The following is a 14,903-nucleotide window of genomic DNA, read 5'->3' as shown; positions in this document are numbered from 1 at the left end:
GGAGGAGTATAGCGCCATCTACTGGAACCACATGGAACTTTGTGCGTGCAGTGCGCAGCCGTGCGCAGTGTCAGTGTGAGTGTTGTATGTGTGTGTGTTAGTGTGTTGTCAAAAGGACGGGGCGGCTGCCTGACGTGTTCAATTGGTTCTGGACGTCCTGGACTAAAGTGGGCCCGTCAACGTGTCCTTCCTCTCTTCTCCTCCCTGCGTTGGACTGCTCGCTGCTGCGTGCCTCGCCAGGCAATGCTGTGCTGGCCCTCTCTGTGCAATAGTTGAGAACAAGCAAAGCCCACTCTAGGCCGAGATGAGGTTATCGGCTTGTTGTCGGTGGTGGCTGGCTGGGCTGGCTGCCGTGCTCAGCCTGGGCTGCCAAGTGGTTTGGGCTGCTAATGTCGACCGGGCCAAGTCTATGACCGATGTCATCACTAGTCAAGGGCTCTACACGACCGCGGACAAGGTGGCCATCCTAAACGTGACCACGTTTGAGAGTACAGTCCTGGGGAAGGACGTTGCTTGGCTGGTGGAGTTTTACAATACGTGGTGTGGGCACTGCCAGCGGTATGCACCAATATGGAGAGAATTTGCTGCTGATGTCGCTGGTGAGTAGCTGCAATGACAGTGCGTCCTCATTAGACTTGTCGCTAATATTTGTGGCTTCTGAAGAAAAAAAAAGTTTTTAGTGCGCACAAATGCTATTTCTGTTGTCTCTCTCATAGCCCGCAGCACTTTTAGTGTCCCACTGCACATTGCAACTTATTTTCTGTCCCTCGTATCTTTGTTCACTTGTTTATTTGTATGTTCTAGGTTGGACCTCAGCAGTGCGTATTGGTGTTTTGGATTGTGTTGTAGAAGACAATACACCCATTTGCCGAGACTATGAGATCATGCACTATCCAACTGTCAGATTTTTTACCTCTCATCATCAGAAAGGAAATTATGGACAAGAAGTTGACAAGGGTAAAGATGCTCCTGAAATGCGCCACATACTAGCAGGATTACTTGAAAAAGAACAACTTGAAGGAAGAGGCAGTTCCTGGCCCAACATCACACCATACCGCAGTTCTGATCTGCACAATTTGTGGAAAGATTCCCCTGGCCAAGTCTTATATTCAATTTTAATATTCAAAGACAAGAAAAATGAAGTTGGTGCTGACTTAGTTTTGGACTTCAGTCGAATTCCAAGTGTGCAGCTTCGCACAGTTTCGCCTGAAAATGAAGCTCTTGCTAAACTTATGCAAGTAACAAGCCTTCCTTCGGTGGTTGTTGTTGAAAGAGGAAAAGATGTTGGAGAGGTACTTTACACTCAAGACACATCTCGTAATGGACTCAGCATTGCTATCCAAGCATTTTTAAAATCAAAGAATATTGAGTTGCCTGAAGTAGAATTTACTGAAGATGTAGTGAAGATGCCTGCTCCTGCTGCAGATGATAATCCTGATTTGGAGAGTCAAGTTAAGGAACTTGTATCCCACAAGGGAGACGTTGCTTTCCTAGCTGATTTAGAACATGCCTTACGGTTTTCTTTGAGGCATGAAGTGGGCTCTAGGAAGCATATGACTGGGCCTGTTCTAAATGCCCTGCGCAACTATCTTATTATTATAAAACGCCATTTCCCATTGTCAGTGTCGGGAAAAACACTTTTGAATTTGTTGACTGATCATGTGAACAGTGTAACGGAGCTCTCTGGTGAGGACTGGAGGAAACTTCTCACTGAAGAAGAGTCTAAATTAACTCTACCAGTATGGACTGAACGAAACGAATTTTTGGGTTGCCGTGGCAGTCAGCCTAACTATCGTGGCTATCCATGTAGTCTTTGGACAACATTTCATGTCCTAACGGTTGATGCACTTGTCTCCCCTGACAGTGGTAGACCAAGGGATGTACTTGAAGCAATCCTGGGCTATGTCACTCATTTCTTTGGTTGTGCTGAATGCTCTAAGCATTTTCAGGGAATGGCCTCTGAAACTATGTTCTCTGAGATAAATTCACATGAAAAAAGTGTCTTATGGCTATGGCAAGGTCACAACAAAGTGAATAAAAGACTTGCTGGGGATGCCACAGAAGATCCAGCATTTCCTAAGATTATATTTCCATCTGTCGACCGTTGCCCTGGATGTCGTGATAATGGAGAATGGGTGGAGCATGAAGTCCTCCAATATTTACAGTCAGTCTACAGCCATAATTCTCTTAGCCTTATTGGCGCTGCTGGAGCAGATGCCATGTCTAAACGAGAGGCACATCCCATTTCTTCAGGTTCTGAAATGAGTGCTCTCGACATGAGTCTGTACGTATTATTGTATCTTGCATCTGCTGCTATAATTGCTCTTGTTTGTCTAAAGTTTTTGTTGCCTCGTACTTATCACAAGAAAGTTTATGTACATGATATTTCTGGAAAGGTGTGACAGTTTCTTATGAGATTGTAAATAATGTCTAAGAACCTGTTCATGTTTTTGTTGGCATAACATACCATAATTAAGTGATATTTTGATACTTTCTTCTGGTTTATGTTAACACGATTTTGTTTCTCAGTCTGTCCATTAATGTCTTATTTTAAAGTATGTTGTATTCTTTCAATTTCATCTTGCTATTTATCTATTTCAATAGTCAATTACGTAGTACAGATTGGTCCATCCATATTTTGAACTTAAACTTAATATTACCAAATATTTCTATTGAATACTAATGGCTAAATTTAGATTTATTTTTGTACTTTCTATTCACTTTATTTGGGAGGTGGCAGTGCATGTATGCATTTGCTTTGGTTGCATTGTGTCTTTCATCACACTCCTACTTTTGCACTTTGACTTTTGCTGCTTGAATGACAATGGTTTTAATGTTATCTGGACTGGTTTAATACTTCCCTCGTTCCTAGTTATTCTGCATTCCAGAATGTGAACATTTTTAGTCAGTTTCACTGTAGTCAGTGGTTTCCTCATGTCTATGTGTTGTAATAGTTTAGGTTAAATATTTCTGTTTCTTTGTCTTCCATGTGATATTTGCAAGACTTATTGATGATCCTGTGCTGACCTTCTATTCATTTTCACTTTCAAATTCATTGATCATTTTGGTTTATTTTGGCAAATGTGTGTGGTAGGAAGTTTCTGACATCTAACTTATTTATCTCACTATTGGCATAGCATATCTCTCATAATATAATTGATAAGCCTCCTCTCATTCCTATGCAGGGTGTCCTGAAACTTATTCCTGATGGCCTGCACTTAATGAGTATACCAAAATGATACATATTGAACCCTCCCATATGCTAAAAGAACTGTGTGGTGATTGGCTATTCAACTAAATCACAGTATAATGAAGTTCTGGCTATTGTGGAACAAGTTTCAAGACCCCCTTAAAAATTTGGTGGAAAAGCTAGAGCAACTATTCAAGACATTGTAACTGGTACTTAATTTTCTGTATTGTTCATTTATGATTCTAACTACTTTTTAAAGAAGTCAGGATTGGGAAATTGTTGAATGAGCACCTATTTCTACTTAATTTTTAGAATCAACAGCTTACCTGAAGCTATGGACTTCTAATGACTGGTTTTATTTTGTGCAGACTGACATTACTTCTGGGAAGCTGGGCACTTATCCAAAAGTGATGAAGCTACGTCTTGTTTGCTCTGCGAAGTTATGGAGAGGCCTCACATCATTCTTTCTCTCCCTTTTATCGCTCTCTCTTCTCCAGCAACGCATCATTTTAATTTCTTTGGCCCAGTGACATTCTACCTTCTACATTTACACTTTGGTGAATATCTGAAGTATCAGGTGAGTAATCATATGACATCTGTGCTCAGTGCAAGTACAGATTGTCATGAATTTTGCCTTGAAGATATCATTACTTCCATGAATTTTATTCTTTCACAGTCACAATATTTGTGTAACAATATAGAATATATTTCCCATTTTTGGTGGTATTTTAAATGATTCTCTGTAACAGAAGGGTCATTTGCAGTTAGGATTTATAAAAACAACAAATTAACTTATAGTTTCACACTGTTTGTTTTTTAAATATGAGTCTAAGTTTGTTATCTTATTATTTTATTTTTAGTGTGATGTGTTACAGTTTATTAAAGAAGGTATGTCATATTTTAAAACAAACAAAGAAGTAGCTAGAAACCCTTCTTGTTTATATTTTTATAGATTAGACAGATTTTTGCCATGTGCTGTGAGTATCTTATAAACAATTCTGTGATGCAGTATAATGTGTGTGTAGTGCTAATTTGAAAGGTTTTGTCACAAAATATTTAGGTAAAGTTAAGATTTATATTAGTGTTGTGATTCTGAGTGGCAGTTTTTGTGTATTGTCAATAATTTTATAATTAATTTTTTGAGTCTGTCTGGAGGGTCTCTTCCTCTTACAAACAATATCTTATCTTTCAAATGTTTGCAATGTTCATTTGGCTCCTGGTTAAGTATTTACTTCTGATGGAACACCACAATGACTCATGTCTGTGTTGTAGTATTCATTAGACATTTAGAGTGTGCATTGCATTTATAATCGATTAGCAGCTCCAAAATTTTGTTTGTGAGCTTTGAAAGAAGTGAGACTATTGAGTATTTTAAGTTATATGGAAACTTCTTGGTTGTGACATCACATTAATTTTTATCATGTGTGTTCATTTGAAGTCAGACTTCAGACATGTTTCAAACTGTTCAAATACATTGATTGGTGCATCAAACTGTGTTCTTGTCTGTTCTTTTTTCAACTTTGGGCTCCTGATATGTGCTCCTCACAACACTCAACAAAGTTCCACATCTACTTAGGAAAACTGGTGGCATGTACTGTAGGAATATGGAAAAGTTTCCATTGTTCTTCACAAATTTGTCACTGCTCTCTGTGTAGGCACAAGTGAATGTGAGGAGAACTTTTCAGTAAATCTTTGGATGCGAGGGGTACCTCACTTCGTCTAGTCAGTGTACACCCCTGACTCCAGTCACTGCCTTGTTTCAGTCTAGTCACTGAAAAAGTCGGCAAAACCACGTTAATTTGTCCCAATTTTAGTATTTTTGCAACGCATTTCGTGATATTTTCAGTCTAGTCAAAGTGGAAATTGAGTATAGTCACCAGTCAGTGTACACCTGTTTTCGAAGTGAGGTACCCCTCGTTTGGATGTAAAGAATTGCAAATCAGTATAAAATGGGGTGCTTAATCAAATTTTCTGTGGTAATAGAATTTTATTGATTACCAAAATTAAGAGGATTGATTCAAAATTTGAATTTTACATTGGGATGTCCTTAAGGTTGAGCAGAGAAGCAGCAAAAAGGGGTAAGGCCTGATTACCTAGTCCTCAATCATGTGGGTGTTTTTTCTTCCTGGTTGTAATGCAGATGGCCACTGAATTACACCACCCATCAGACTCGTACAGTAACAACTTGATGAATATGGCTATGAACTTATCACAGATCAATCTGAAACATTAAGCGTGGGGTATGTAACAGGTCGTTATTAGTTCAATATAATTTATACAATACTCTGTACACATTTATTTTATTTGGATTCTCACCGAAAGAGGAATTCATGTCATCCTCTCTCTTTGGCATTGGCATTAATCTCTTCTCATGGCGTCTCCCCCTCCTCCTGTTCTTGTTTAACGTGTAATTGTTATGTTGGAAATGCTCCGTGCAGCATTTTGGCTTTGAAGCTCAAGCAAGCTCACAAACAGTGAGCATTGCTGAGCAGAGCATGTTCGAGAGCAGGGGGCTTCTTGCATTGGGTCCTTTGAAGTCTTCACTATCAGGCATGGAGGAGTAACACTTCATTCTTGATTGGAATCTTCTCCTCCAGATGACGCCAGCATCGACTCTAATTCTTTAATTTTATTTTGAGCATATTTAAGCTTCTGCTGTAACTGCCTGTTTTGATGTTGCATTTGCTTAAACTTGGATTTCACCAACCACAAAGACCTCTCTGCCCTTCTTTCAGTTTTAAAGTCGTTTAAAGTAAGTGCTCCTATGTGACACTTTTCCCTGTAGGGTGTGGGTCCACTGTAAAATTTCAAAAAGGATTGTAAATTTCAGCAACACAATGGAAAAATAGGAAGGCAAGTGAAATAATACAATATGCAACCTTTCATTGTAATCCACGTAGTCCAAGTACTCCATTGGTGCAGATCCTTCATTAAAATGTTGGAACAGACTACCAAGTTTGCCAGGCACATCAGTATCTTCCAAAGGGCTATCAAATGTACTTGATGCTTCAACATCTTCAAAAGGACTACCAAGTATGCCAGGTGCATTAGCATTCTCAACAGAGCTCTTCTTAAGACTGCAAGCAGATCCATTTTGTTTACTTTGATCTGGAGCCTCAAGCAAAGAAATATTTTTTTGGGAATGACTGCTGCCAACATCATAACTGCCAGAGTTCATTGGAGTGGGCTCCAAATTAGCTTCACTGTAAATGATAAGGGAAAATATTACATTGGAAAGATAAGGAAAGAGGTGATTCATAATCAAAGGTGTTTTACCTTTCATAGTGGTCTAAATACTCCATTGGTGCAAATCCTTCATCACCACATTCTGAAGCGCAAGGTCCTGGTTTGCTTTGATCCAAATTATCAAACAAAGCGAACTCCTCTTGGCAAGGGCTGATGCCACCGTTATTACTTCCAGAGAGATCAGGTAAAGGGGTCATACCACTTATGTCACTTATATCGTATTTACTTCTTCTATTTCTTTGCAAAGTGGTGTTATCTTGGAGTAGGTCTTTTTCCACAGTCTTATTACGTCCAGAGAGATTTGGTAAAGGAGTCATACCACTTATATCACTTATATCATATTTACTTCTTCTAGTTCTTTGCACAGAGGTGTCATCATGGAGTAGGTCCTTTTCCATGGTGTTATCATGGAGCAGGTCCTTTTCCATGGTGTAATTACTCCAAGAGAGATGTGGCAAAGGGGTCATACCACTTATATCACTTACATCGTATTTACTTCTTCTATTTCTTGCCGCGACAAATTTTCTCTGAAATTGCTCCAATGTCCCTGCTTTCCACCAACTTTCTATCAGTTCTTCACTTAGTGGGTTACCGAGTGCTTGATCAGGAACTGCGCCACCCATATAAAACTTCAGCCTATAAAGTTCATTACTGAAGTACTGCTCTCGAGAAAAGTGGAGTGAACACACACGGAACCTCTTATGCATTTCAGCCGCGGCAACGCCCAGAAGTATTTCATTTCCGCAGAGGCGAGTCCACGTCTTGCTCCTAGAATAAGAGGGAGAAGACAGGACACTGTTAGGGAAATTCCGAACACTATAAATCCAAACAATAATGACAAGACATTTGGTGTACAGTTACATATTTTCAGAAAGATGAACTAATACTCTGCAAAGTGAGAGCATCAACGTACTGCTTCGATAAAGAGACGTAAAAATGGAATGTCATAAATAGGAGAGGAGAGCTGAAGGCTATGTATAACTTTCCTGTCATAAAGTTAAGGTATGCGGATAAGGTGCAGGAAGCTCACTAACCTTTCTGCCTCCTTGGGGAAGTGATGGAAACGCTTGTGGTTAAGGGAAGTCGATTGACAACCCTTAACAGAGCATCGTCTTACACCATGCAACGACATAATTATGAGAAAGAAATAAACGAAGTTTAAATCAACCCATCAATAGACAGATACAACACTAATGTTGTTTACGTTGCCTTTCACCCTTTCCTGCACTTTCGATTCGAGTTTGAGATGACAGTCGACGGTCGGCGATAACCGGAAGTTTGGGAATTGTGCTGCATAGCGGGAAGTTTAAACCCGCCAAACTCAGTGTTAGTTGGGTTGCCTATCCCCAACGGCGCCTACCGCCATCACGTCTTCTCCTTTCTGAAGCACACTCCTATAATTCCAGTTTTTGGCTAGAAAAAAAGCATTTCACAGCCGAAATGGCCCCCGAAATAGTGCAGGAGTCTTGAGGGAGTGCTTCAGCACAACATAATCAAATTTGGGCCATTTTAAATGTTTTGTCCCAAACGCTAAAAAACCATGTAGAAGCTTTTTTTTCGGCGGAAATGGTCGACCACCTCCGATTTATCTGAAATTGATAGGGAACGTTGCTGTTGGCCTATGAATTCAGAGTGAAAATTACTTTTCCCATGACGCCCGTTAAGTGCTGGTGCGGTGAAGAGGCTGTAGACGATGGGTTGCCTACCTGTCAGGCGCATGCTCTAATAACTCCAGTTTTAAGCTTGACAAAAACCGCTTTGGGCCGAAATGGCCCTTGAAATAGTTTAAGGAGTAATAAGGGAGTGCTGCAGCAAAACATACTCCAATTTGGGCCTTTTAAAATTTTTGGCCTAAAATGTAAATTGTGATAAGACTGTTTCTCTTTTTGACAAGAATGGTCAACCACCTAAGAATTTTTTGAAACTCATCAGGGCTGTGGGCCTAAGAAATAAATGCCTGTGCCCAATGGCAGAGATTTTACTGTTTCTTATTAAATTTTTCCAATCGTTGCATTGTGTAAGAATCCTGCAGCTGAATGGGATCGATTTTGATGTTCTTATGAGGCAACAACTTTGTGGTTAAAACAGGGATGTTAAAATTGGATTGAAAGATAAATTCTTTTCATATAAATTCTTTATTACAGTAAAAATAGACCAGTACGGTGTTTCACACCAAAACAGTTATCGGTGTTGAGTCTTAACATATGAACAGAGTGGTGGGTCTTCATCATAAATTTCATGGTTATATAAATAAAGCTCTTCATGTTCTTTAAATTACATTCTGTCACTTTGTTCATATAGAAGACTGAAAAGTTAAAATTTCAACAATAGGTTTTTACTCTTTGAATATACAACTGAAATGTACAATTTCGGTAGGTAATTTTAAGGACCAACTTTTACCCTGACTACAAATGGCACTCATAAAAATAAAGTAATTTTAGTACCAATGCTGGAATTAAACTCAAAATTTTGAAAAGCGATTTTAATATTTCACAACACAACACAATCATTTGAAGCAAAAGTGTAAGTGCCATTCAGATACATAAAAAATTTAAAGCTGACATTGAAAACAAAAATCAATAACAATGACTTCAAAATTTCCACTCATAAAGTTTCATCTTTAGGGACACACTGGGATGTTGGTGACAATTAAACCTTAAGACTAATATCACAGACAAGACACTTAAATCACACTTGAATGAGCCAGTTATACACAGTTTTGATTCAATCCCATACAGTCAAGTGTACATATGTATTTGGTATATCCAAAGAACTATCCTTTGCTTTGTTACGGCTTTGCAACAATAATCCCAGAATTTGATTCTTGAGTATAGTACAAAAGCAAAGAACATTTCTTTGTAATGGGTATGCATACAACTTCTCACATTCAAATGTTCTAAGTTTGTTAACATTCATATAAATTTTAAGACTCTTTTCAGATAAAATTTCATTTACATAATTTACATTCAACATAGTACATATTTCACATAAAAACACTCTGCTGCCCTAAAGATCCATACAGCCATAAAATGCATGCAAGACAAATTTGTTAAAGCATGATTCTATACATGAGCAGGATTCATTAATCTCATAGAATTAAAACCGTTGTACCTCAGTCACAATATGGCAAATAGGTCTAGGAAAATTCTAGTACAAACAAAATTCATTTGTGTAAATGAGTACGTAATTTTTGTTATGTGCAATAGATTATGATTAATTTTGATGCCAGAGATATAACATGGCACAGTAAAATTTATGATAAAGACACAAATTTCATAGTCATAAATATGCATAATAGAGAGAAAGTACGTTAGAGATCAGATCACAAAGAGTTAGGCAATGAGTATAACAATGTGACAAGTTCAATACAATTTGTTATGTAGTATGCTGATTGCATGACAATTGAGCATACATTTGACCTAAGAAAACTTCTAAAGTTTTTTTTTTTTTGGCAGGTCAGACTTGCATGTTGGTAAGTTTAAAAATTAATGATGCAAAGCAAGCTGTGACTAATTGGTAGAAGTGCTCTTTTCTACACAACATTATTGGCCAAATGGGATGAACAATTCACGATCTGGAACTGACTATGATAAATGGCTGATGGTACAAAGGCGGCCAGCAGTTAAAAAAGTCTAAAGCACTGTGATCTCAATTTTTTCATAAATAAGATATGAAACAGATATAGTACAAGTTTGAAATCACATTGAGCATCACAGGGAAACATAAAACTATCAGTAAAAGTTTCATCACACTTGGATACGAAACTGTGTCTCTGTTAGACTGACCAAGCTTTGTCAGCCCACAAGAGGGGAAAAAAAGAGAAGAGGAGTGAGCACGGGGGAGAGGGTGAAAAGGGGAGAGGGGGGGGGGAAGGCGCGACGGCGCTATGGCACTCAGTGCTGATTGTATTGACAATCAGAACCACGAGAAACAAAGGAATCGGGAGAAAACGTGGGAGAGTGGGAAAAAGAGTGAGGTAGGAAAGCTGTGCTCATCCGAAAGAGGAAAGATTTAAAAAATAACAATTGCAGTTTAACGCAAGACACGAACACGACAATGACAACAAAGAACAACAACAAATAAATGAGTGAGACCTAAAACGGGGCGGGGTGGCGCTAGACGCTCATCTCAGAACGAGTCCTTCTCACACACACCACACCACATTATTGTCACACTGTGGTCTCGTTTCTTCTAAGGGGTTTCAGGGGTTGCAGCTCCCTCTGAAGGCGGTCCAGGTCATTGTAGTATTCGTGGTCTGACTCTTCTTCCGAGGACCGCGGCGCGTGGCCCAGGAACACCTGGCCGCCGACGCCCGCGACACCGTTACCCGCGGCGGACGCGACGCCGCCCACGGGCACTGAGGACCCTGAGGACCCCGAGGGTCCCGCCGGCTCCGGTTGGGTGATGGGGATGCCCAGAGGTTGTGCCGACGACGGCGTCACCGGCGTGGTGGGTTCGTTGCTAACGAGGTGGTACTCGGGGTTGTCTACGCTCGTCGGCTTGTTGCCCGGCAGTTGCAGGAAGTCCGGGAACGTCCTAAAGCCACCGTTTCTGGCCTCGCCGTTTTCTGCAAGAAGGAGAGTGCGGTGAGTTGCATGTCATCGTCGGGGAAGTGCGGACCGAGTGCGGAGTGGGCGCAGATGGCGGCGCCGCGACTTACCTCCAGACATCTTGGACGGGTCCCCGATGAGGTCCATGTACGTGCCCTGACCTTGCGACGTCTGCGGCGACGGCATCAGGTAGTCGTCCTCGTCCAGCGGAAGGTCCAGCTTGAGCGAGCCGACCTGTGCCTCCCGTTTCGAAGCCCCCGTGTCGCAGCAGTCCTCCTCCATGGCACTGCCGGCGTTTTCTGTGAAAGGAATCAGGTGGCCGTTAGCGTCATGAAATGAGCGGCGTGCTGGTTCCCGTGTCCCAGTGCCGTTCTGGTGCTTACCTCTTTGCTTGAGCTGCTCGGCGCCGTAGGCGGCCAGCGCCTCCTGGAGTCCCTGCGCGAAGTGCATCCTCCTCTGCATGTCGGGGTGGCCGGCGTAGCCCTGCTGCTGTTGCTGGCGAGCCACCAGGGCCGCCGCCGTGGCCAGCTGGTGACCAGACATGCCCGCCGCGTACCTCAGCAGCTCCCAGTTCCTCTGGTTCTGCGGCGTCGGCGAGTCGGAAGACAGCTGCGCGATGGGGTTGACGCCGCCGGGCCAGCCCTTGGCGCTCGGTGTCCGCGGCGGACTGTTGGACGACGTGGACGTGGTGGTGGTCGTCGTGGTGATGGAGGTAGGACCTCCGGGCACCAGCGGACCCAGCACTGGTACGGGCCCCCGCGACTTGGGCGTCAGGTACTCGTCGGCGTCCACCAGGGCCTCGGGCCCCTCGATGCCCGACGACAGCGACCGGATCATGTCGTCCTTGGCCTCGCTGGACGAGTAGTTCGGTAGGCGCATGAGGTGGTCCCTCTGGATGACCAGGTACCGGCCCGGGTCACGCGCCATCTTGGAGAACTCGTCGGACAGCTCCTTGAAGCTGGGCCGCGTCTCCGCGTCCAGCATCCAGCACTTGATCATCATCATGTACACGTCGATGGTGCAGATGAGGGGCTGGCACAGGCGCTCGCCCTTCTCGAGCAGCTCGGGCACGTCCCTCGCCGGCACGTTCTCGTAGGGCCGGCCGCCGTAGGTCAGCAGCTCCCAGATGGTGACGCCGAACGCCCACACGTCGCTCTTGTGCGTGAACACTCGGTGCTGGATGCACTCGAGCGCCAGCCACTTGATGGGCATCTTGCCGCCCGCCGCCTTGTACTCGTCCTCGTTGATGTCGAGCAGCTTGGCCAGGCCGAAGTCGGTGATCTTGACGCACTGCGGCGTCTGCACCAGCACGTTGCGCGCCGCCAGGTCCCGGTGCACCAGACGCCGCTCCTCCAAGTAGGCCATGCCGCGGGCGATCTGCGTGCACCAGTTGAGCAGCGCCTTGGAGCCGATGCGGTCCCGGTGCGCGCGCACGTAGTCCAGCAGGCAGCCCAGCGGCATGAGCTGCGTGACCAGCATCATCTGGGACGTCATGCACACCGCCAGCAGCTGCAGCAGGTTGGGGTGCTCCACGCTGGCCATGATGTACGCCTCCTCCAGGAAGTCCTTGTTGCTGCTGGCGCCGGTGCCCTCGCGGAGCACCTTGATGGCCACGGGGATCTTGATGTTCTCGCCTTCGGGCACCCACACGCCCTTGTACACGGTGCCGAACGCGCCGTAGCCCAGCACGCCGCCCTTGCGCATCTCGGCCTCCTTGATGATGCGCAGCTTGGCCAGGTTGGGCTTGGCGCCGGGCCGCAGCGGCTCGTTGTCGTCCAGCCCCGTCAGCACCATCGTCATCTTGACGGCGTTCTCCTTGGCCTTGGCGCGCTTGCGCACGTAGAACAGCGCCGAGCCCACGACCACCACGGCCATCAGGAAGATGAAGACGAGCGAGCCCACCAGGATGTGCAGCGACGGGTTCTCGGAGAGCTCCACGCTGGGCAGGCCCACGGGCTCGGACGAGCAGTAGGGTCCGCGGTTGTCCTGGGGGAAGATCTTGTGCGGCATCTCGGACGGGCAGGTGGCGGTGCAGTTGAAGGTGGTGGTGTTGTCGCCGGGCTGGCCGCCGCCGCGGTAGATCTTGTAGTTGCGGCAGTTGAAGCAGTCGGAGGCCTGGGGCCCGCGGCAGCCGCGGCACTCGGGGTGGCACGGAACGCACTCCTGCGACCCGTTGACGGCGAAGTGGTCCTGCAGGCACTCGTCCTCGCACTGCTCGCCGCGCTTGAACTTGGTGCACTCCTGGCACACCTGCTCGTGGAAGCCGTAGCCCGTGCACTTCTTGCAGCGCGGGTGGCACTTGCGGCAGATGGCCTTGCCGGCCAGCGGCTTGAGCGGGCCCTGCTCCTGCGGCCCGACCCACTCGTAGTAGTAGCCGTCCGGGCAGGACTCGTTCTTCTGCAGGCAGCGCTCCACCGTCACGTCGCCGTTGATGATGGCCTTCTCGCAGGACGTGCACCCCGTGGGCCCGATGGTGTTCTCCGGGCCGCTGCAGCCGTACACGCAGTTGGCGTGGCACGGCTTGCACTCGCCGTCCTCGGCGTACTTGCTGGTGGGGCAGGTGCCCGTGCAGAAGGGGCCGTCGCGGACGTTGCGGCAGCGCGTGCAGTTGCCCGGCCCGGGCCCGCGGCACGTCGAGTCGCACTCCTCGTGGCACTGCTTGCACAGCCCCATGCTGGCGCGGTACATGCCGCCGATGGTGTCGCAGTCCGGCAGGCAGCGGTCCTGGAACTGGAACTTGGCGCACGACAGGCAGTTGGTGGGGCCGGGGCCCCAGCACCCTTCCGTCGAGCACTGCTTGTCGCACACCAGGCCGTCCGCGATGCACTCCTCCTCCTTCTTGTTGTTCTGCAGCAGCGTGTTGTGCTCGTGGGACTTCTTGATGCGCTTCCAGTCCACGCCCTGCGCGAAGCACAGGTTCTTGTTCTCCAGGATGGCGATGGAGCCCGAGTGCACCTTCTGCAGCGACCGCAGCCCCAGGGAGCGCAGCGACGTCTTGACGATGTACAGCGAGGCGAAGTACTCGGTGAGCGCTCGGCCCCCGATCACCTCCAGGTTGCGGAAGTACGACAGGTTGGTGAAGTCCTCGTGGTATCCTTGAATGTTGACGTAGCCCGTCACCTCCTTGAGCGTGCTGAACACCTCGAGCCTGTCCGGGTGCATCATGGGGTAGTGCGGGCCGAAGCTGTAGTTGGAGTACACCATCTGGAAGCCCTTGAACGACTGGTCCAGGATGGTCAGCGAGCCCTCGATGATGGTGCAGCCCTGGAAGGAGTCGATGTTGCCGGCGTGCACGGTCTGCACTCCCTCGCACGTCTTGGGGCACGGACCTCCGCACGGCACGCACTCGCCGTTCACGGCCTGCAACAGGATCAGAGAGAACGTCAGCACGGCTGGAGAGAGAGCCAAGTGGCGATACCCCACGCGTGGTCGGCGCGCCGCGGAGTATCTCCGTCCGGCCGGGCGTCGACGCCGCAGCCCGCAGCCACAGGGTATGTAACACCGGACGGACGGCGTCCCGTCCCGCGCGTCCCGCAGCGTACCGCAGCGTACCGGGCCGAACCTAACCGGCCGCGGCCCTTTCTCCTCATCTCGACGCGGAGCTACGCGGAGCAACGCGGCGCGGACCGACGTGAGGCGAGCCTTCCGTTCCAAGTCCAAGCCAGTCAGGCAGGCAGCCAGGCCACGACGCCACGACGCCGTGGCGCTGCACCCGCCTCGGCCTGGCTGCCTGCCTGGCAGCACCGCGATTCAATCCGATATGCGCCGCGCCATGATGCAAAAACATGTTAATTCTTTTTTTGCGGGCTAAAGTCGCGCGCGGCGGCCGCGTCGCCGTGCTTCCTTCGGCCAGGCGTCGCGGCGCGTCGCGGCGTCGCGTGAGGGGGGCGTCCCGAGGCCCCGCGGCCTTCTGGCCT

At 46.8% G+C, this 14,903-nt stretch overlaps 3 protein-coding genes across 5 annotated transcripts in view; 1 reads left to right on the top strand and 2 right to left on the bottom strand.

Moving 5' to 3' along the window:
• Positions 1–61: 61 nt before the first annotated feature.
• LOC117653559 (sulfhydryl oxidase 2-like) lies at positions 62–4,686 on the top strand. Of its 2 annotated transcripts, XM_034399331.1 has the most exons (3): positions 63–599; positions 805–2,284; positions 3,559–4,686. In XM_034399331.1, exons 1-3 carry the CDS (start codon positions 305–307, stop codon positions 3,599–3,601), a joined length of 1,818 nt encoding a protein of 605 aa, XP_034255222.1. In that variant the 5' UTR covers positions 63–304; the 3' UTR covers positions 3,602–4,686. The 2 variants fall into 2 exon arrangements, with proteins under 2 accessions (XP_034255221.1, XP_034255222.1); XM_034399330.1 differs by lacking the exon at positions 3,559–4,686 and having other exon boundaries at positions 62–599; positions 805–3,552.
• A 488-nt stretch (positions 4,687–5,174) lies between these two features.
• Positions 5,175–7,701, bottom strand: LOC117653562. The gene is made up of 5 exons (XM_034399337.1): positions 7,471–7,701; positions 6,467–7,204; positions 6,070–6,393; positions 5,507–5,987; positions 5,175–5,411 (listed from the first exon to the last, which is right to left on the bottom strand). Exons 1-4 carry the CDS (start codon positions 7,566–7,568, stop codon positions 5,759–5,761), a joined length of 1,389 nt encoding a protein of 462 aa, XP_034255228.1. The 5' UTR covers positions 7,569–7,701; the 3' UTR covers positions 5,175–5,411; positions 5,507–5,758.
• An 851-nt stretch (positions 7,702–8,552) lies between these two features.
• LOC117653548 (epidermal growth factor receptor) overlaps positions 8,553–14,903 on the bottom strand; it is a 134,021-nt gene continuing 127,670 nt past the window's right edge. For both annotated transcript variants that reach the window (XM_034399312.1, XM_034399311.1), the window contains exons 6-8: positions 11,370–14,346; positions 11,097–11,285; positions 8,553–11,003 (exon numbers count right to left, since the gene is read on the bottom strand). In XM_034399312.1, the coding sequence (XP_034255203.1) occupies positions 10,606–11,003; positions 11,097–11,285; positions 11,370–14,346 (3,564 nt within the window). In that variant the 3' untranslated portion in view covers positions 8,553–10,605. The remainder of the gene's footprint in view (positions 11,004–11,096; positions 11,286–11,369; positions 14,347–14,903) is intronic.

The sequence above is a fragment of the Thrips palmi genome, unplaced genomic scaffold (genome assembly GCF_012932325.1).
Source record: "Thrips palmi isolate BJ-2018 unplaced genomic scaffold, TpBJ-2018v1 HiC_scaffold_8, whole genome shotgun sequence".
Classification (NCBI taxonomy): domain Eukaryota; kingdom Metazoa; phylum Arthropoda; class Insecta; order Thysanoptera; family Thripidae; genus Thrips; species Thrips palmi.
This window is presented reverse-complemented; position numbering and strand designations above follow the sequence as displayed.